Source organism: Sarcophilus harrisii, chromosome 3 (genome assembly GCF_902635505.1).
Source record: "Sarcophilus harrisii chromosome 3, mSarHar1.11, whole genome shotgun sequence".
Taxonomy (NCBI): Eukaryota; Metazoa; Chordata; class Mammalia; order Dasyuromorphia; family Dasyuridae; genus Sarcophilus; species Sarcophilus harrisii.
In genome coordinates this window covers 54,480,995-54,503,405 of record NC_045428.1, presented here as the reverse complement: position 1 = coordinate 54,503,405, position 22,411 = coordinate 54,480,995, and the positions used below count along the sequence as shown (strand labels likewise).

The following is a 22,411-nucleotide window of genomic DNA, read 5'->3' as shown; positions in this document are numbered from 1 at the left end:
CAGTTAACTGCCTAAGCCTTTTACCTTTCCTCTTCTCTCACTTTGTATAGTAAGGGCTCCATTCTTAATGAGGTCATTTATCCTGCATAGCAATGAGATTGTCTCCTGGTAATACATTCTCCTCTCGGGGAGCTGAGCCTCAGAGGGGCAGGGAACTGAGCCTCAGAGGGGCAGGGCAGCCTCTTCAAGAATTAGCCTTTTAACTGAGAGGGGACCTTTGTAGCATGTCATAGCTTTCATTCCTATCTCTAGTTTCTGATTTTTAAAGGATGTCTCTAATGAGAGAAGGAACTCTTTACATAGCTGCATGGCTCAACTTTGCTTATATAGCCTTTTAGCAGTAGTGAATATTAATTCATGGAGAGGGGGAAATGCTGGGAGAACATGTTGGTTTGGGAGGGTTTTGGTTTTTTTTTTTTTTTTTTGGCATTTGATTCTGAGAGTTGCAGTCAACTCACAGTTGAGTAAAAGTACAAAAGAGGGATGGGAAGAATTGATGGCTCAACATTTTCTTAATATATTTGTAAATCTCATTCAACTCATTGCAGATATTTTTCTCATTAATTTCTCCTTATCCCAAACTTACTCTTATTAGATGCCCATGTTGCTCAAGGCCTACCCAGGCCTCTTGGCTCATAGACAGGTAGAATAATTGCTAGACTAAGGGGTATAATTTGAGGTTTAATGAGAAAAACCCTTTACTTCAAATATTCCTGTTGGCCTCTTGCCTAACTCTAGGGACTTAGATTTGTCCTTTGTAAAACTTCAGATTGGGAGAAGGAGAAAAGAGAGATATTGAGTTATTTTCTGTCTTATTTCAAAATTTTAAAAGACTTTTGACAAAACGGAAGAGATTTTAGAAGCCATTCAGTTCAACTTGTATTTCAATAAACCTCTCTCCTATGATATAGACATTGCTGGTAAGTGGAAGAAATTATAGAAGCCATTCAGTTCAAGTGGTCCATGAATAGCCCTCCCTCCTATGATATAGGGTCCAGGGGTCCTGAAACTACGACCCGCGGGCCAGATGCAGCAGCTGAGAATGTTTATTCCCCTCACCCAGGGCTATGAAGTTTCTTTATTTAAAGGCCCACAAAACAAAGCTTTTGTTTTTACTATGGTCCGGCCCTCCAACAGTCTGAGGGACAGTGAACTGGCCCCCTATTTAAAAAGCTTGAGGACCCCTGATATAGCCATTGTTGACAAGTGGAAGAGATTTTATTTTATTTTTTATTTATTTATTTTTTTGAAGAGATTTTAGAAGCCATTCAGTTCAAGTAGTACCTGAACAGTCCCTCCCTCCTATGATATAGACATTCCTTTTTTTTTTTTTTTTTTTTTTATTTATTTAATAGCCTTTTTATTTACAGGATATATACATGGGTAACTTTACAGCATTAACAATTGCCAAACCTCTTGTTCCAATTTTTCACCTCTTACCCCCCCCACCCCCTCCCCTAGATGGCAGGATGACCAGTAGATGTTAAATATATTAAAATATAACTTAGATACACAATAAGTATACATGACCAAAACATTATGATATAGACATTCCTGGCAAGTGCTTGGCTATCCATTGTCTTAGTCTTCCGCCTAAATTTCCTCTATCCAACCTCCAGCCATTGGTCCTATTTCTGTCCCCTGGGTCAAGCAGAAAAACCTTAATCTCTCTTTCAAGTGACAATCCTTCAAGCAATTATAGTCTCATACAGCCCATCATTCAGATCTTTTACAGTCTAAAAATATATCTATTTTTCTTCAAATCTCATATGTCATAGGTAATCAGAGTCACCTCTGTCCAAGAAGCATTTGAGGTAGGGCATCAGTGGAATCATTGCATTTTAATGGGGCAATTTGGGTCAAATTCTTTCCAATGGCATTTGAGACAAGTCTGTAATGGGAGGTTCTGGAGAATCTGGAGAATAAACTCATAAAAAGAGCTTATGAAGATTGGAGAATCTCAGGCAGAGAAATTTAGTGGAACTTGAGGAAAAATTGGAGAACAATTCATCTGATGAAAAGGGACTTAATCTGAACAAGAAAAAAAAGACCAGAAAGGATCTGAGGAAATTTCAAAGAGATCATGTTTAGTCCAGAAAGATTTTTTTAAAAAAGTAGACTGGTAAAACAAAATTTGTAGTGATAAAAGGGTGGAAAGGTATTAAGGAGGCACTTAGGAAGTGATTTGGAAATAGCACAAGCAGTTTGAAAAAACAGAATTGAGACTCATGGAAAGCAAGGAGAATTTTTGGTGGCTTGAATTGAGGGTTTGCATTTCTTCCGGTTTTTAAAATAAATTTTTTTCAATGAACATACATTTATTTTCTTTTTCTCTCACTTTCTATCTACCTGCAGTGGGAGGAGGGGGAGTGATAGTAAAATTGATATAAAAATATGCATATTCCAACAAAGCAAATTCTCACATTGCCTATGCCCAAAGATGCATGTTTCACTATCTTTTCTTTCAGGAGGTGAGCAGAATTCTGTGTCACTAACCTTCTGGAACTGTAGTTGATCAGAGTTCATAAGTCTCTTAAAGTTGTCCATTTTTACAATCATATTATTGTATAAATTGTTTCTACTTATGCTCACCTCAGTTTGTATCATTTTATACAATTTTTCCTTCTCTGAAACCATCGCTTTCATTATTTTTCATGGCACAGTAGCATTCCATTACTTTCATATGCCGTAATTTCCTCCACTATTCCCTGATGGCTAGCGAGGCACCCCCTCAGTTTTCAGTTCTTTGTCACCACAAAAATAGCTGCTATAAATGTTTTTGTACATATAGAACCTTTTCAAAGTAAAAGCTGCTCTGTGTATTAGAGAGTTCTGCAAGGATCCGTGAAAAGCTCTGAGGGATGCTTCTCCACTATTCCAGGTTATGAAAAACCTTGAAATCCAGAGGTCAGGTTATAATGGAAAGACAAAGTATGCAAAGGATTTGAAGTGCAAAAGAAAGAAACACTGCCTCATGAAACCACATTAGGAGTATTTTTTTCATTTCTAGACCCCAAATTTAAGTAGAACATTGGTAAGGGTGCCTAGAAAAACAGGTGTCTGAGTTGATAAAGGATCTTGAGTCTGTGTTGTAGAAAGAACATTGGAAGAAAATGAATATAATTACTTTGAAGAAAAGATTCAGAGTCCTCAAGAATTTGAAGGACTATCTAGTGAGAGAAGAATTAGTCTTGTTTTCTTTGACACCAGAGGGCAAAAGTAGGAATATTAAGTGATAGTTTCAAAGAAGTAAATTTGGGCTTGATAGCTGGTTTCCTTAGTGGTTAAAGGTATCTGGAAGGTATCTAGATGTCTTCGGGGAAAGTAGGTTCTGATGTCATTGGAGGACCACTTTTTGTATATGTTCTCATGGCAATTCTTTTGGGGGTGGGGTGCCTTGGATTAGATGGCTACTTACGGTGTCCTGCCTAAAAGGTGATATCCAGACTTGCTTTAATTAGTAGGACTATTGATTCTCAAGTTCTGAATGCTATTATATTGCAATGTGATCCTTGATGATTTATATTAAGCTGTGTAATCAGTAAAACCTCAAGAATCTTTTTTTAAATAAACCAATAAATAAAGGTCTAGCTGTACCTCTCGCAGAGGTTTTTGTGAACCTTGTTCACAAGGTTTGTGAACCTTGTTTTTGTGAAGTTGATTTTTTAAAAAACTTATATAAGACTTTATATTTATCATAATTAAATTTCCTCCCATTGGATTTGACCCAACATGCTACTAGCCTGTTGAGATTTTTTTTTTTTTTGCCCCTGACTTTCTTTCTTTCAGTTGATATCCCACCATCTTTGAGTGTTAGTCTACAAATAGGGATGATTGTGACATCAAATTTGTTATCCAAGTCACTGATAACATGGTGCCAATTGTGTTGGTTACCTTCTTAGATAACTCTCATGAACTGCTGTGTTCTGCATAAGCTACCCCTTCAAAACAAACTCAAAAACTCTTGATGGCTGATTTGCACCATTGGATATAGACTGAAAGCCTGACCAGCCTTTGAGATGCTCTAAAATAGGTAATCAGAGTCACCTCTGTCCAAGAAGCATTGGGGTAGGGCATCAGTGGAATCATTACATTTTAATGGGGCAACTTGGGTCAAATTCTTTCTAATGGCTTTTGAGATAAGTCCGTGATGGGAGATTCTGGAGAAATAGATTTAGGGAACAGGTCAAGCTTGGATGGTTGACTCTAGGGACACAAGGGCATCCAGGTCCTGGGATTTTGATAGGGGGGAATGTGTAAGGAAAATTAAAAGGAACAAAAGGATAAATAGACAGTGAAAGGGAAAGTGATAGGGGGCACCTAGGGCAAAATCTTATACCGGCATAATTTTTCCTAGCCCTGCACATAAGAGAAATGCAACCAAATACTATATTTTCTTTTTACTCTTTCCCTAGCCATTATTGATTTATTCTAGTAACATAGATAATCTAGGTTTGACTATAACTGATTTTTTTAATATTCTTTAACCATTGAAGGAAATGAAGTTGCAAATTAATAATATTGGAGTATAATCTCATCTGATTTATTTTATTTTTAATTAGATGCAGAAATTTTGTGTAATAAGGTAATGGAAGAGGGGAAAGCCCACTTAAATCTGATCATTGTCCTTCCCTAGTAAGTTTATAATTTTTAATGCCAAAATATTATTTACTCAGGGTCTCTATGCAGTCTGAATTTTTATAATGCTTTTTCTATAATACAAAGAAACATAACTACACTCATATGTAGTTTTCAGAATCATTCACCTGCTCATGACCTTATTTCAATTTTTTTTTTTCAAATTTGTTTGAAGGAAAGGAAAGAGTAGAAAATCACAGAGAAATCATCAGTCCTAACCTAGGAACTTGTAGGTGAAAGTGGGATTGTTATGAATTTGTGGGTGTGAAGAATTAACTGTGATTGGTGATTGTTTTAATTTTTGTTTAATTTTTTCTTTTTTTATTATTTTTATATTGTAAAGTACTGAACTTGAATTCTATAATAGAGTAAACATATCTGATGTTACTTGTAACAATCCCCTCATTAAAAAATTATTAAAATCATATCAGTATAAAAAAAGTACAATATGTTTAACCAGCATTACTTGCTGTCTGGGGGATGCGTGAAAGGAGGGAGAAAAATTTAGAATACAAGATTTTGCAAGGATGAATGTTGAAAACTATCTTTGCATGTATTTTGAAAATAAAAAGCTATTATTAATTTTTTAAAGCGCAAGAGAAATATTCCTCTTTTAATAAAAAAAAAAATCAACTGTTTCATCTCAGAGACAACCTCTCTCCAAATCTCATTAGAAGAATATCTTCCTGCCCCATGCTGGTCCTTAACCTGCTGGTCTGATCCCTTGTTGTTCATTCATTTTCATTCTGACCAACTCTCCTTGACCCCATTTGGGGTTTTCTTGACAAAATCATTGAAGTTTTACCATTTTCTTCTCTAGCTTATTTCACATGATGAGGAAATTGAGGCAGACATGGTGAAGTGGCTTGCCCAGAGTCACAGGTCAACTCCCTAGCTGACCTGGTCAGAGTAGAGAGATCATCATTATTCTGGGTATGCTGTGACACTGTGGATTTATTTAAGGCTTTTGCCCATGCGTTTCTAATTATATCTATGGTCGCAGAAACACAATCAAACTGTTCCCCTTGCATTCACAAATCAGCAGAGCACGATAATAGCTTAGAGAGGGATGTTCTCAAATGTGTCTCCCTCTCCCCCAGATTCCTGTTAGTATCCTGTAGGCCCACAGCATGTCTTCTTCTGATCAAGAATGAGTACCCTTATTTAGAAACAACCCAGTATCTGATCACCCAGCCAAGTACGCGTCAACCAGCCTGGGTCCAGTTTTTAAGCAGCTAGTGGTCTTAAATTCAATGGGGGAGTTTCTCTGCCTACATCCTCTGTACACAAGAGTGTTGCAGTGTTTAGATGTTTGCCTGTTTTTGTCAAGAAGGAAGAATTAATTTTCTTACCCTTTGGAAGTATTTTATCTCTTACAAGACATTAGATACCTTTCGGTGACTAAAGGAGTTAATTTGCTAAATGATTACCACTGATGTGAGAAAAATGTTCCTCCACAGGTGAGTATTATTTCCTTTTCACTGCTAGGATCAATCAGTCTACTTTTCCTCCCCTTATTTCTTTCATTCCTCCCTGCCTCTCCCCAGATACTCAGTTTTGATGGCTATCATATTCCTCCATCTTCTTTTTGTATTTTTTATTTGCAGTCTTTTTAAACCCACAATAAGATCTTTTAAATTGTTGAAATGAAACAGTTATATATAATGTCTTTATGTTTGAAGATAACCTAAGACTCTCTTTCACTGGCTTGACTTCTTTGCCATAATCAGCTCCCTCCATTCCATCATTTATGATTTCAGCTTCTTAAAAGTCATTTAGAGAGTTAAGAAATTAATTTTGTTAAATTGTATTAAGCTTTGACTTCTAAATGAGGTTCAAGATGAAGCACTTGGTTTGGATATGAAAAGGAAATATTCCTCCTGCAACTTTTAACATTCATATGATGTTAATAATAATCTTCTGTGAAAGGTGATTAAATGGTACATCAGATATGCAGTTTTTAAACTCTGTTATTGAATTCAAGTTCAGTGCTTATAATATAAAAATAAACACCAGTTCTGGTTGATTCTCCACATTCGACAATTCATAACAATTCCTCCCTCTCTCTCCCCTTTTCTTCTCTGAAAATAGTATTGGGGTTTCATCCAGCTTAAACAAACAATTTATTAAATTCCTCTGGAAAAGCTGAGGGCCAAAGAATACCAGGTTTCATGCTGTTCCCCTTAGGAAGAGATGTGGTAAGTGTGTGATCCCATAGCTCTTTCACTAAGTGGTTTATGCCATTCCATGTATTTACCAAAAGGAATAAGTCTCTTTACTGAACCATTAGTTATGCTGTGGGAGGTATGTAATTAGAGCTTAACAAATGCTTTTTAAATTTATTCATATATTTGAAGAACTAATTGTCCTCTTAATAGTGTTTCTTCCTATATCTGTTTTGATGTATCTGGGAGTTTGGGTTTTAGAGCTGTGTGGATTTGACTGGATAATGGGAAGAGATATCTTCTAGATTTTTCCCTCTTTCTCCCCCTTCTGAAAATTTGTGACAGTCCCATTTCACTCCAAATTAAGCTCCTTCCCTGTTGACTGCAATGTTCTTTAGAACCAAGGCCTTTAAATCCCCATAGGTATCATTCTTTTTGTCACATTCCACATCTGGTGAAAATAACTTCAATAATCCCTCATATACTGTTTCAGATACTATGGGAAAGTCTGTGGGTGGGAGAGCTTATTCCTTTTCACATTTCAGAGAGCTAGAGAACTTAGTGCTAAGGTGGATTTTAAAGATCAGCTAACACAATCCCTTCATTTTACAGATGAGGAAACTGAGACACAGACAAATTAAAAATGGCTTGTGTAAGATTCTATAGGTCCTGGAGCTAAATGAAGCTTCCCACCCAGGTCCAATAACCTTAGATCTTACTTTTTATATGATGCCACGTGTGTGAACTATGGGTATTGTAGAATCCATCAGTCAATCAATAAACATTTGGTATGAACCAGGTGTGTAGAAGATGTTCCCAGATGGTCTGGCTGTATGAGAATATTTTGTTCTTTTGGCCTCGAAGGTGGCTGAATCACAGAGAACTTGGGCAAAAAACGAAGATATTAAGTCCTGCAAACCAGGACACTGTCAGTTGTCCTGACTTTTGTTCTTCCCACTGGATTTCAGTGACTCTGGAAGAGTGAGACTGATGACTTGGTGCAACTTTGTCTCACTTAAATCCAGTTCTCATGTAAGACAAGACATCACCCTGGGATATCATTGGTCTGTTTCAAAAAAAAAAAAAAAAAAAAATGAAAGACAACCAACCTCAGAAAGAGCCTAGTATGTATCAGGCACAGTCCTAAGCATTAGGGATACAAAAAGAGGAATAGGATAGTCCTTGTCCTCAAGGAGCTCAGTCTACTGGAAAATATGGAAAGAGGTCTTTCTTGTTTGTTTGTGTTGTAACTTGATTGGTGAGGATGATAACATGATTCAGTGGAAAGTTCTGTATTTGGAAAAAAAAATGTGTTAAAACAAAAGGGGAGAGAGACAGAGACAGAGAGAGATGGAGATGGAGAGAAAAGAGAGACAGAGAGAAGAGAGAAAGAGAGACACAGAGAAACAGAGAGAGGGAGAATATGAGAATCTGAATCTGGGTTTTAATTCTTGCATAAGTCCTTAGGGTTTCCCATTTCTCATCTGAAGGTCCCTTCCCACTCTGAATTTGCAGTTCTGTAACCCACTTTGGTTCTGACCTTCAGAAAACCCTCAGATATTCTCAAGCTTTATTATCTATCTCAAATGTCTTTGGGATCAAAATGGGCCTCAAGTAGTCCCAAACATGAGCCTCCCCAGAAACGTTCTGCTGTTATAGATTTCCTCTCCAACTGGGACCACCCAAATTCAACTGTAGTTTTCTCCTTCTTTAGCAGTTTTTCTACCATCACACAAACTCAGGGAGGCAGATTAGAGTGCCCAACCTGTTTTCCTTGCTGTGCAGAAAACATTGGCTTTTAAGCTACATTCAAGGTCACAGGATCATTAATTTTGAACTTCATAGGAATTTGGAGGCCAAATAACCCAACCCTCCTTATTTAAGGAAACTGTACCGTGAGGCTTCCAGTGATTAAGTGACTTGACATAGGTCACACAGAAAATAACTGGCAAGGCCACGATTCTAAAGCCCATCTTCAAACTCCAAACCATTATTCTCTATTCTCTCAGACTGAGCACAACAATGTAATTTCTTTAACCTTCATGTGCTTCTATTCTCAGTCCAAGCTCGTGAGTCAGCTCCCTCTGTCTTTAAAGTATATGTTCTACTTCTCTGGCTTTCTCCTTCCCTTCCTCTTTCCCTATCTTTTTGGCTCATGTGATTACCAATGAAGCAAGGTCCTCTTCTGTTGGGTCTACAGGTGCAAATTACCCGTCTTTACTCTGACTCTTGTGATTCTAGATATATCCTGAATTAGTATCATTCCCACTCCTCTGGTGATTCAACCAGTGAACTTCCTCAAATTATCCTCCCCTTTATACAGAGCCTACTGTGATCATCTCTAGGTTTCAAGCTATTTCTGTGTGAATCATCTTTGACCAGATGATATGTTTTCTTTGCATTAAATCATTCTGACATCTGATTTATTTTCTCTCCAAATATATACATTTTGCTTTTTCTTCTTTTTATCACTCCTCCTTCCTTCTATCCCTGGTTTCTATTAATCAATCAATCAGTATTTATTAAGTAGCAGTAGAAAGAAAAAAATGAAATAGTCCTTGTATTCTAAAATCTTTCATTCTACTTGGGGAACTATCTAGGTAAATACAACATACACAGTATAATATATATACTGTATATAATATAAGGTAATATTATGATGTGGTATACTACAGCTTGGGGGGAAGAGTTGGGGTAAGAGTTCTGGTGAGTTCTGCTAGCACTTGAGCTGTGCTTTGAAGGGGATCAGAGGTTCCAACAGGCAGGGGGAAAGAGAAAGCATAAACAGAAATATAGTAGTAGTATAGTATATAAATATAATAAGTATATACATATATATAGATATACACATAATATATACATGTAATATATTAAAAAACATAAGGGGACAGCCTGTACACATAGGTGGACGTGTAATGTTGTGTTTGAGCAACAACCAGTTAGCCAATTTGGTTGAAATATAGAGTGGATAACAGGGACTTATATGTTATAAGCCTAGAGATGTAAGCTGAAGCCAAATTGTGAAGTATTTCGGCATACCCCTTTCATCTTAAAGGCAGTATAGAACCACTGGAAATTGTTTTTTTGTTTTGTTTTGTTTTGAGCAAATGAGACAGAGCTGGACTTTGATTTAGGAATATCACTTTGGCAGCTGTTTGGAGGATGGATTAAAAAGAGAGCAGATTTAAGTTGGGGAAATCATCACTAAGAGGCAATGAGGGCCTCAACAAGCATATGGAAGCTGGTGATTTGGTGGATAGTGAAAAGGAACTTGGAGGTAAAAATAATGAAATCTGGCAGTTGATTAGATTCATTAAGAAAGAAAGAAGAGAAGAGGATGGTTCTGAGGTTATGAACGTGAGTGATTTGAAGAATGGAGAGGTCCTTAACAGAAATAGATGCATTAGGAGGAGAGTGAATTGGGGTGTGTAGGTAGGGAGGAAGGTGTGTTCTTTTGCGGACATGTTGGGAATTGCTATCCATAGGATATCTGGTTTGGAATGTACCATGGCACTACTGGACCAGAATTCAGGAGAGTTCCTATATATCTTAGATTTAAATAGATAGAGAGGGACATCAGCAGAAAAATGATGAATTGATGACTCGAGAGCTGATGAGATGATCCAGAGAAAAGAGGGCCCCAGAGGGACCATTGGATATGCCATTGTTAAAGGAAGTGACATGTAATATCATGAGAGGAATCTGAGAAAGATTGACCAGCCAAGTAGGAAGAAAGCCAAGAGAAAGCCGTTCTCTTCCCAGAAAACCCAGGGAGTAGAAAATATCCGGGAGGAAGTGGTATCCAGTAGCAGTTTCCTTATGAAAATAGTATGGAATTGTAGCCAATTGAATTTTATGAATATGTTCACAAAATAAGCAGAAAACGGCACAGTATACTTGACAGTTGATGCTGAGAACTTTTCAGAGATGCTTGTCCTTTTCTCACTCTTCTTGTCTGCTACATTTATGTTCTCTTTCCTTCCCCGAATGGGATGGGATGGTTGGGTAATTGGACTGAAGACTTAGGAGATGGAGGAAATAGACTTCACATAAGCTGATGCGAAGAGTTGCCTAAATATTACCATGATGGCTGTGAAACCATTTTTAAATTATTCCATCTTCCCCAGACCTATTGTTATTTTAAGGGTAAAGAGAGTTGGGGAACCATTGAAAGAAGCTTATTTGAAAATAATTTTTATTTGAAAATAAATTTGAATGTTGACCTCTGGAAACCTGAGTTGCAGAGGGTTATGTTTATGTTGATCAGGTATCCACATTAAATTTGACATCAATATGGTATCTGGGAGTAGTGGATTCCCTGGGGTGGTTAAGGGGGAGGAGTAAATCTGCTTGAGGGAGAGAGGAAAGAAGGGAGGAAGAAGGGAAGAAGGAAAGAAAGAAAAGACAGGAAAGAAGGAAGAAAGTTAGAAAAGAAAGGAGGAAGGGAGAGAAGAAGAAAAGAGAAGACAGCAAAGGAGAAAGGAAAGAGAAGAAAAACAGGAGAAAAGGCCGAAGGAAGGAAGGGAGGGAAGAAGGGGAGGTAGGAACAAAGAAAAGAGAAAGGAAGGAGAAAAAGAAGGGGAAAGGGAAGAAAAGAAAGAAGGAAAGGGAGATTTTGAAAAATTACTGTGAAGTAGTAATTTTAAGCATATTTAAGAAATGTTACAAAGATGAAATTGACAGGACTTGGAAACAGATTGGGAGATGAGACATGAGGGGTGTGTGTGTGTGTGTGTGTGAGAGAGAGAGAGAGAGAGAGAGAGAGAGAGAGAGAGAGAGAGAGAGAGAGAGAGAGAGAGAGAGACAGAGAAACTGAGACAGACAGAGACAGAGACAGAGATAGATACACACAGAGACACAGAGGCAGAGAGTTTAAGTCTAAGTTGTGAGCCTAGGAAGTTGGTGGTACCATTGGGAAGTTAAGATGGGAGGGTTTGGGTGGAAGATAAGGACTTCGGTTTTGAACATGTCAGATGTACAATTTCTGTTAGACCTAGCCTTCGAGAGCTGACTTCGGTACTGAGAGACTGTGGCTTTCCTAATGTCCCAGAGCCAGCCTGTGTCACAGGGAAGGTTTGCTTCTAAGAACTCAAGAGATTTAATGCCTTATCAAACCACCCAAGTTTCAGTATCATTCCCAGTGTAGCGAAGGCCTGACAGACCAGACCCAGACTGATTTCGGTTTGGGAGTCGGGGCAGGAACCTTATTTTGTTGTTGTTGTTGTTTACTCCGGATGCCCGGTTTTCAGAGCTCCCTACACAAACGGAGCAATCTGTGCCTGGAAAACAAATAGACAGCGCATCCCTCCCATTGGCGGACTGGTGCAGTATTCCTCCCTGAGAGGCAAACCGACTTCACGTGTGACTATAGGGAGAGCCCCAACTGGATCCCAATGAAAGCCCGATGATTGACTGGAGCAGACTTCTCCTTTTTTATCTCTGCCGAAGGATGCCCATGAATCCTCGTCTCCGGGAGCTCCTCTGCTCTCCCCCTTCCCGTCTCCCCCCTACTCTCCCAGCTTGGTCTGGGTGTTTCCACTCGGGCGTGCTGTGATCCATCCAGCATTAAAAGACGGGCAGAAAGGTGGGAGATGTTCTTGGGCCTGCCGGGCACAAAAGGCGGCCCTGGGAACAAAGGCTGCGAACTGAGAGTAATTGCGGGGCCTCGCGATAATGAGAGGACAGAACGTGTCTAATCAGCAGCAGCACAAACACTCACAAAGGGTTTCCATTCCTCCTAGGACTTCCTTTGCTGGGCATCTGGCTGGTATTATCGTTGGATTAATGTACACTCTGGGGCCCCTGAAGATGATCATGGAAGCATGTGCAGGTACTGTGCAAACAGGACCCAAAGCTTTTCAGAGGGGGTGCGGGCAGGCTGGGCTTCTCCTGGTGCTGGAAGCTTTCTTACCTGCAGGGTTGTTCCGCAGCTAAAAATTAATCCACCCTAGCCCAAATCCAGAGCCCCAAAATACAAACAGCTGCTGCCGTTCAATATTCCTTAAGCCTCCCGGGGGATGCAAAGCTGCAAATTTGAGTTTTAAGTCTTACACTTTCCAGGTAGAGGGATGAGAATGTAAATTCTCAACCTTAGAGCTACCTGATGAACTTCCATGTGTCTGAGAAGATGGCAGGTGCTGAGGTCTTTAAAACAACCCATTTGGTGGGCTGCCAAAAGGATGGGGACTGGACTCGGGGTTTCATCGGGAGAAGGTTCTCTTGGGTGAGGAAGTTCCTCCCGGTCAGTTCAGGTCAGCACCTCTGCTCCAGCTTAATGTCTTAAACAATCCCATAAGAATGAAAGGAAGGGAAAACCCCAGCATTTATTAAACACCTACTATGTGCCAAGCACTCTGCTGTGCAGAAAACCCAGCATTTAAGTGCTTACTGTGTGCCAAGCACTCTGCTCTGCAGAAAACTATTAAGTGCTTGCTCTGTGCCAAGCACTCTATATACTTTATTAATATTATCTTATTTGATCCTCATCACAACCTTGGGAGGTAGGTACTATAATTGTCTCCATTGCATAATGGAGGAAACTGGGAAACAGGTTAAGTAACTTGCCCAGGATCATCCATTTAGAAAGTGCCAGAGGTCATATTTATATTTTGGTCTTCCCGACCCCAAGATCAGCGCTCTATAGTAGCTAATATGATTCAAAAGCAGAATTCAAGTCCAAATCTTGCAGCTTCAAGGCCATCTCTAGCTCTTAAATTACACCACTGCCTCTCTTTAATATTATAAAAATTGACTATGCACAAGTCTTCCCTGAAATGGGATGGAAAGCCAGTTATATAGCATTTAGGATTCCTTCATGATAGAAATTTGCACAGGCTAAGGGGAAAAAAACCCCACAAATCTGGAAGTTGTTTTACCAACAATTATTATTATTTTTTTTATTTTCAGAGAACCCCACCTCCCATTTTAGAAAATATGTAATTTTCTTCTCCCCTTTCCATCTACAGTAAATATTAATTGCATTTACAATATTTAAAGAACATATTCTGCTAAAAAGTTGACTTACCAGGAAATAGGAAAGGTCTTATATTTCATCTCTTTGAATATATTTTGCCTTTTCTTGATCCACAAATAATTAGCTTTTATGGGTTTTGTTTATGATCATTTACATAAAGTATTCATAATATCAGAAAGTTTTCAGACCACCTATTGTCTCTTTTAATATTGGCTTAGTTTCCCTATTCCTGGAGGCCTTGCAACCCACCATGATATATATGTCCAGGAGTCTGATATTTGCTTATTGCAGTATTGAAAGTCAAGTGAATGTTGTTCAATGAAAGTGCTCTCCATTTTGGTTTCCTTTGAGAGGAGGTATGATTGTGGAAATCTCTTAACAAGGTTTATTTTCTGAAAGCTTGGGACTTTGACTGCAAAAGAGATTTGGTTCCCAGTAGCATATGCTTTCTTTTAATGGGATTTTTTTGTGGCTGAGGGATTTATGTTTATGGGCGAAAAATCTAGGTAAGTTATTCTTTTCAATACTCAAGACTTTTTATATTTATATCAGATGGGTCTGCAAATAGTTTGGAAGAAAGCAGTGGACCAATTAACAGAAAATTTACTTTTAAGTCACAGTTCTTCTATTTAATATGTCCATGACTCTGAATAAATCACATCAAGACCTCAATTTTCCTGGTCTGGCCCTCTCATTTTATTGATAAGGAAACCTGAGATCTGGAGAGATTACTTAAGTGACTTATCTAAAGTAACGTCAAGGGTGAAATTTGTACTTGCCTTTTTTGCCAAAACTGGTGGACTTTATCCCATTTATTCCTTGTAGAATGAGAAGATTGGAATAGATAGTCTCTAAAGGTACTTTTAGCCCTAAGATAGTAAGTGCTAAATAAATGCTCTATGTGCCTAACCGGGGAAACAAGCAAGAGCTGAAATAAAGACAATGCTTGTGCTTGAGGAATTCACAATCTAATTGGGGAAGATAACTCATAAAATTCACATTGTAATTGGAGGAGATAATGCTGAAAGGTATTGGGGAAATTACTCATTTGGGGTCAAGGTGGAGAAGTAATCCAAATGAGTTAATTAAGAGAATGAAATGAATTAACGTATATATGTAAAGCACTTTTTGTTGTTCATTTTTCAGATTCTTTGTGACCCCATATGGGATTTTTCTTGGCAAAGATATTGAAGTGGTTTGCCATTTCCTTCTCCATTTCATTTCCCAGATGAGGAAACTGAGGCAGACAGTGTTAAGTGACTTGCCCAGGGTCACATAGCTATTAAGTATTTGAGACTAGATTTGAACTCAAGAATATATCTTCCTCCTATCCTCCAGACCTGGTACTCTAGCTACTGCATCACCTGTCTGCCCAGTATCACTTAACTGGCAAAGCATGGAGACACTTAAAAAATGCTTCTAAAATTTTGCATTTAATAAATAAATGAAATTTAATAAATGCTTAATTTTTTTTACAATAGTAGATGCTTAATAAATGCTTAAAAACATATACATCATTTTGCATACCTTAAAGTGCTATATGAATGCTAGCTATTGTGGTTATTAGTTCAGGCATGGGATGGTCTGGGTTGTAATAAGCATTGTAATAAGCATTAAGTGCTCCCTCAAATAGAGGATCCAGGGGAAACTTGCCAATTGGAGGAAAGAGCTCCTTTCCTTTCGAGAAGAGGCTGCTGGGGAAGAACCTATAATCCTGAGAAAGAACACAACCAAGATCTTTATCAGAAATGTACAGTGGTTCCAAGAGGTCCATTTTGGTCACCATCTCTCCCTCTTGAAGATGATTGATCCTGCTCAGGATGAGCTCATATCCCTCTGTTTAATTCTACCTTGGCTTTCCCTGGGGGCAGGGAATCAGGATGTGAGAAGGAAGTTCAGACATCACCTCGATGGTAATAGGTTCTGTCTGCTCCAAGGTCAGCTCCACGATTGCAGTTCTAGTTAAACATACACTTTTGACTCTAGAAAGTCCTCGCAAAGATCAGCTTCTTCAACAGGAATGAGAAGGGCAAGATCAGAGTCCTTGTTTTCCCCTGATCATCTATTTCTTCTGCAGCCGATGCCAAATTAACACTTCAGCAGTCCTAATCATTTAAAAAAATTCTTCATGTATCCCCCCTCCAAAAAGAAAAAAATTGCCGGTTTCTTGCAAGATAATGCCAAAAATTCCAACTTGGTGCAGGATGAACAGTGGGCATCTAGGTTATGCAAAAAATGCCAGTTTGGTGCAGGATGAATAGTGGGCACTTAGGCCATGCCAAAAAAAAGTCAGCTTGGTGAAGGATGAATAGTAGACATCTAGGTTATGAAAAAATGCCAACTTGGTGCAGGATGAATAGTGGGCATCTAGATTATGCACTTGATAGAATGCCAGTCCTAGAGGCAGATGACCTGTGTTCAGACACTTACTAGTTAAGTAACTCTGGGCAAATCACCTAAATCCTGCTTGCCTCAGTTTCCTTAAAATGTAAAATGGAGATAATAATAGCACCTTCTTCCCAGAATTGTTGTGATGATCAAATGAGATAATAATTATAAAAGTGTTTGAACACAGTACCTACGTGGCATGTTGCTTTATAGTTGTTAGCTATTGTTGAAGATGAGAAATGGAATTTTCCCCAATGAATATTGTTTTTGTCAATTTTTCTCTTTTTTTTTTTTGGAAGAGAGTTTAATTGATTTTTTTATTTTAAAAATGTATTTATAACCTCAGAAACACAGTGAATTTGTACTTATTTTTAAGTAATGCACTCATGGGATTATAGGATAATAAATCTAGAGACTGAAAGCAGTTAGTCCCAGCAGATTAAGTGTTAAGGGAGAAAACAAACCTTTCCTTTTTTCTGGAAAAGTTGAAAACATTAAAAAAATGTTTGTTGTTTACACCAGATATCAGCAAAATGATTATAATTTTAAATTGTGATTTTTAAAAATTGTGAATTTAGCCATCATCACCAAATACAAATATTTCAATTTAAAGGGAAGAACAAAGTTGGCTTGTGTTTATGAAACTAGGAACTTCTTTCACTTACAGTGGTTTTTTAAAAAATTATATATTAAATTGAACAAGGTTGTAACAAAATTGCTCTGATTTGTTTGCATGCCCTTTGGAACTTTTTTTGTTTTCTTCTATATATTCTACATGTGAATATAATTTATAAAGTATAAAAATACTTTATACCCCTTTTTATTTTTCTTGATTTAGGTATTTTGCCCTTGAATGCCCATAACCCAAGACAACAACATTACTATAATAATATGGGTAAGTACTTTATGAAAATAGCTTCAACAATGTTTTTTAAAAATTTTTCTTTTATATGATTTCACCTGTGTGGGAAACTACTTCCAATGAAATTAATTAGGGTTAAGTGACTTTCCCTCATCACTTAACCAGTAAGTGTCTGAGCTTAAACCTGAACCCACTTCTTCTTACTCCAAATTCAGCACTACCAGTTATTGCTTATTCCATTTATGAATGTATCAATTTATTATTTTCTTAATTATTATCAAGATACTGGTTTATTAATGCATTGATAATATAACTGATTATTCCATTTATTAATATACCCATTTATTATTTTCTTCATTATCAAGATACTAGTCTATTAACATATTAATAACATAAGTGGTTATTCCATTTGTTATAATTTTATTATTATTCATTGAGTAGTACTAGGATGTAGCATTGTGGCATAGAGGCTCTGCCAGGGAAGCTTAAGTTCTGGTTGATCCCGTTAAGTTGGGGAAGCTTTAAATACAATCCCATTAATGGATTGTGTATTGGTGGGTTAAGGGTCCATTTGCCTAAATGCAGAGGTACTCATCACCACTTTGACTGGAGGGGGTGGCTTTTTTTTTTTGGTCCCAACAATCCTAGAAGATGGATAGCAGTTCTCACATTTTAGAGCAGTTTCCATTGATGGTGGAGGAGTGAATGCTCACATCAACAAAGTCAGAAATCTTTGAAAGGTTGATACAAAGAATGCTTGCTGCAATCTGCTGTTTTAAAATAATGATGATAAAAATAATTCTCTATTTTTAATCAAAAAATTTTAATAATAAGCTTTTAATTTTTAAAATACATACAAAGATAGTTTTTAACATTCACCCCTATAAAGCCCTGTATTTCAAGTTTTTTTTTCCTCTTCCTCTATCCTAGATAGCAAGCAGTCCAATATATATTAAATATATGTACAGTTTTTCTATGCATATTTCTACATTTATCATGCTGCTCAAGAAAAATAGGATCAAAAAGAAAAAAAAATAAGAAAAAAGTCAAGCAAATAACAACAAAAGGAGTGAAAATACTTTGTTGTGATCCACATTTGGTCCTCATAGTCGTCCTCTCTCTGGATGTAGATGGCTTTCTCCATCACAAGTCTATTTATTGGAATTGACCTGAATTATCTCAGTGTTGAAAAAGAGTCATGTCTATCACAGTTGACCATTGTATAATCTTGTTGTTGCCATGTACAATGATCTCCTGGTTCTGCTTGCTTCACTTAACATCAATTCATGCAAGTTTCTTCAGGCCTCTCTGAAATTTTCCTGCTGATCATTTCTTATAGAACAATAATATTCCAAAACACTCATGTACCATAACTTATTCAGCCATTCTCCAACTGATGGACATTCACTCAGTTTCTAGTTTCTTGCCACCACCAAAAGGGCTGCCACAAACATTTTTGCACATGTGGATCCTATCCCCTTTTTTATGATCTCTTTGGAATATAAGCCTAATAGAAACACTGCTGGATCAAAGGGTATGCACAGTTTGATGGCCCTTTTGGGCACAGTTCCAAATTGCTCTCCAGAATGATTGGATCAATTCACAATTCCACCAACAATGTATCAGTGTCCCAGTTTTCCCACCCCCACCAAACATTTAGCACCATCTTTTCCTGTCATCTTAACCAATCTGAGAGGTGTGTAGTAATACCTCAGAATTGTCTTAATTTGCATTTCTCTAATCAGTAGTGATTTTGAGCATTTTTATATGATTAGAAATGGTTTTAATTTCTTCATCTAAAAATTGTCCATTCATATCTTTTGACCATTTATCAATTGGAGAATGGTTTGATAATACTCTATTCTAATGTGGGACTCAAATTTCTTTTAGACATATGACAGAGTATTTCATTTGTCCCTAAAGAAAAGCTAAAAATAAATTATTACTCCTATTTTAAAAGAGGTAATGGACTAAGAAGGGGAGTTGACAATAGGAGTGGTGAGTAGGAGTCTTAGGCATGAAAAAATGTGTAAGACCAAGCCCCAGTCATGGTAAAGTCCAAGCTAGAAGCAGCATCTCCTTCCTAGCTTAGAGGCCTTTCCATTTAGCTCACACTGTTGAGTGTAAGGGACTGTCTTCAATTAAATAAGACTACCCTCACACATTTTCTAAATATCGTAACCATACTGAAAGAGTGCCTCTGAAATTAAGTGATATTAAATGGGATGAACAGAATGCATTGTTTCTTCTCCTTCCTTTCCAGTAAATAGGTGGGGCAGAAGGCCTGATTCAAATGCATAGGTCAAGGGCTGTATGCACCACATTCCAGTTATCCCATGGAACACTGGGGTAGCTGGAACATTGCCAGTTGACGTGCTAGGGAATCAGCAGGCTTGGGAAGTACTCTATGTACTTTGCACGCATGCCAATTTAGAACAGCTATAGAGTTCAAAATATAGCATTATGGGCTTATTTTAAAGAGTGGGTTCAAAGGATCCACCCTTTCAAAGAAGCCTATGTTTTGGTCTATAGATCCAAATCTGCTGTTTTTTCTTTATTTAGTCACAAAGTACTAAAGATCTTTTTTTTTTTTAATCCATCAATCATTTATACTTCTCAATGACCATTGAAGAAAGAAACAAAAAGTAGAAAGATGCCCCACATCCTCAAGAAATTTATGATGTAACTGGTAACATGGGACCAATACTTAATAAACACAATCCTGGGCAAAAACATTATGCTTTTGTCTAATGAACTATGGAATAGTGGAAATTAATTTGTTTCAGGTATAGTTAGTAAGAAATAGATGCAAAAGAGAGCAGAGTGAGTGGGATGTGTATAACATGCATGGAAGGAAGCATAGTTTTCCATTTAGCCTGAAGAAGAAAAGCAACTATAGCTATCATCAAATATTTTTGAAAGACAGCCAATTGGAAAAAAAAAGGTGGAATAGGGTGTGTTCTGCTTAGTCCCAGGTAGCATAAGAACTAGAAGCAATGAGTAAAAATGACAAAAAAACTATTTTTAAGCTTTTTTTCCCCCATTAGTTAGCAATTTATTTTCCTGTCTTCTCTATCCAGGTGTTCTCCCTTCCTCAGGGTAACAGAATATTACATCTCTGGTAACTAGATATCAACTTAACCTGGTAGAATTAAGAAAACAATAATATTTTTTAAATAGTGAAGTCACAAGCTATCCCATCCCCACATAATATATGTGTGTGTATGTATACACACAGATAAACACACATACACACATACATATACAGAGTCAAGAATAGCAAATTCCTGCACTGGGCTTATCTAAAAACATATGTCTCATTCTGCATCTTGAATCCATTACCATCCTGCCAAGAGTCAGGTAGAATGATTCATCATTAGTCCTCTGGAATAATGTTTGATCATTGCTTTGATCAAAATTCTTAAGTCTTTCCATGTTGTTTAGCTTTACAAGGTTGTTGTGGCAGTATACATTTTCTCCTGGGTCAGTTCGCTTCACTCTGCCTCAGTTTGTTCAGTGCTTCTTCCCAGATTTCTCTGAAGTTGCCACTTAGGTCATTTCCAATGGCACAGTGGTATTCTATTTCATTCATAGACCATAGTTTGTTTAGCCCTTCTCCAACTGATGACATGATGGAGACCGATTATAATTTTAATTGTTCTTTCATATGATTAACTTAGTCATCATAACCAAATAAAATTATTTCAACACATCAAGAAAAACAAATAAGAGGAGTATATACTAAAGCACGAACAATTAGAATTCTCCCCAAAGTGGAATACTTTGACTGCTTTCAAAGGTAAAGCATTTTTCCTTCCTAGAGTTCCTTGAGCAATGGGCAGAGGTCCCATGTGGGTATATAGCAAAGGGTGTCTCCAGTTCAGAAGGCTTAAGTTAGATTACTACTGAGTCTCCTTCCACTTCTGGTATCCCATGAGCTATGGTAATTGTCCAGTTTTCCTATTGAATTTTTTTTTTCTTTATCAGTTTTAAAGCCCTACTGATAGGGTTGTTTCAATCCCTACAAAAGTGTTACTGAAAAGATTAGTTCATGACCACCAGCCATGCTCCCACTGTATGCTGTTAGACCATCCATCAGCTGGTGTGCTGTAGCTGTTGGTAGTGACTTAATTATGTGTGTATGTATATATGTATATACACATATACATACATATACACATATATAAATATGTGTTTTTTTTTTTTACTAAATCTTGTTATTTATTAAACTAAGAACATGGGGCATTTTTTTTTTTGACAGTGGATGGGACAGATTATTTTATAAATTTGGCAGTAACAATTTTTTTAAAATATTGTTCTTTTGGTGTTAAATCACAAACAGTGAGTGTATTCACAGCTTATTTCTGTTTGTGACAGTCAGGGTGACAGTGGGCTTGCTTTCTTGCATTCATTACCTCTAGTAACTAGATACCATTATGTTAACCTGGAATAATTAAGAAAAGATTAATTCTTTAAATAGTCAATTCACAAGATATTCCGATTGGTGATTGGAAAAAGGAAAAAAAAATGAGATTCTTACAATTATAATTTTAAGGAAATAATAATAGAGCCTATGAGCTCTATGTTCAAGATAGCAAAAGATGTAGGAGAGATAGCCGTGGCGAGGGGTCAGAAATAGAAAGATAAATCTGGAATTCATCAATGTGAGGGTTATAATCAAGGGCATGGGAATGCGTGAGATCACCCAGGGAGTAGATAGGGAGAATCATCCTTGAAAATATGTAGCAGCCCTAACCTCCCTTGGCATAGTACACTGATCTTTCACTGACATTATAATAAAAACATTTTTGATTTCAAAAATTCAATTTCAAACCCAAATCTTTTCTGTGGCTGTGTCATTCAAGAAAAATTTTGCACCTATTATGTGTAAGGAATTGTGAGACCCTGAGGATTGGTGGGTAAGAATATGCAGAAATAAAAATTGTATAGACCCTATCTTTAATATGTTAATCTTCTATTGAGAAGAATACGTCCCATAAAAACAAAATATAGCATGGGGAATGAAGGGAACAAAGTGATGTAGGAATATTTGAGAAATATTGTTGTTTGTCCCGCGTTCTAGAAAAGGACCATGACATCAGGGAGGTGATGCTATGATATGCAAGTAAATTGGATTTAACTGAGTAAAGGCTGAGCAAGGTCACTTGCTTCGCTTTCTCCTCCAGAACTATCTGGATCCAATGGCAAGATATACCTTGCTACCATTTGAGGAATGGAAGAATATTGCCAGTCTGGAGAATCAGGGAAGTTTTACCTGAAAGAGGCACTTTTTGCTAAGATTTTGAAGAAAGAGAGTCATTATGAAAAATAAAGATGAGAAGAACATGTGTTTTTCAGGCACAGAGAATGGTTTCAGTGAATGCA

General features: G+C 37.3%; 1 protein-coding gene across 5 annotated transcripts in view; it reads left to right on the top strand.

The window, feature by feature from the left end:
* The window catches only part of RHBDD1 (rhomboid domain containing 1), a 181,711-nt gene that overhangs the window by 70,735 nt on the left and 88,565 nt on the right, over positions 1 to 22,411 (top strand). For all 5 annotated transcript variants that reach the window (XM_031957948.1, XM_031957946.1, XM_023500797.2 and 2 more), the window contains exons 4-5: positions 12,545 to 12,633; positions 17,003 to 17,059. In XM_031957948.1, coding sequence (XP_031813808.1) covers positions 12,545 to 12,633; positions 17,003 to 17,059 — 146 coding nt within the window. The remainder of the gene's footprint in view (positions 1 to 12,544; positions 12,634 to 17,002; positions 17,060 to 22,411) is intronic.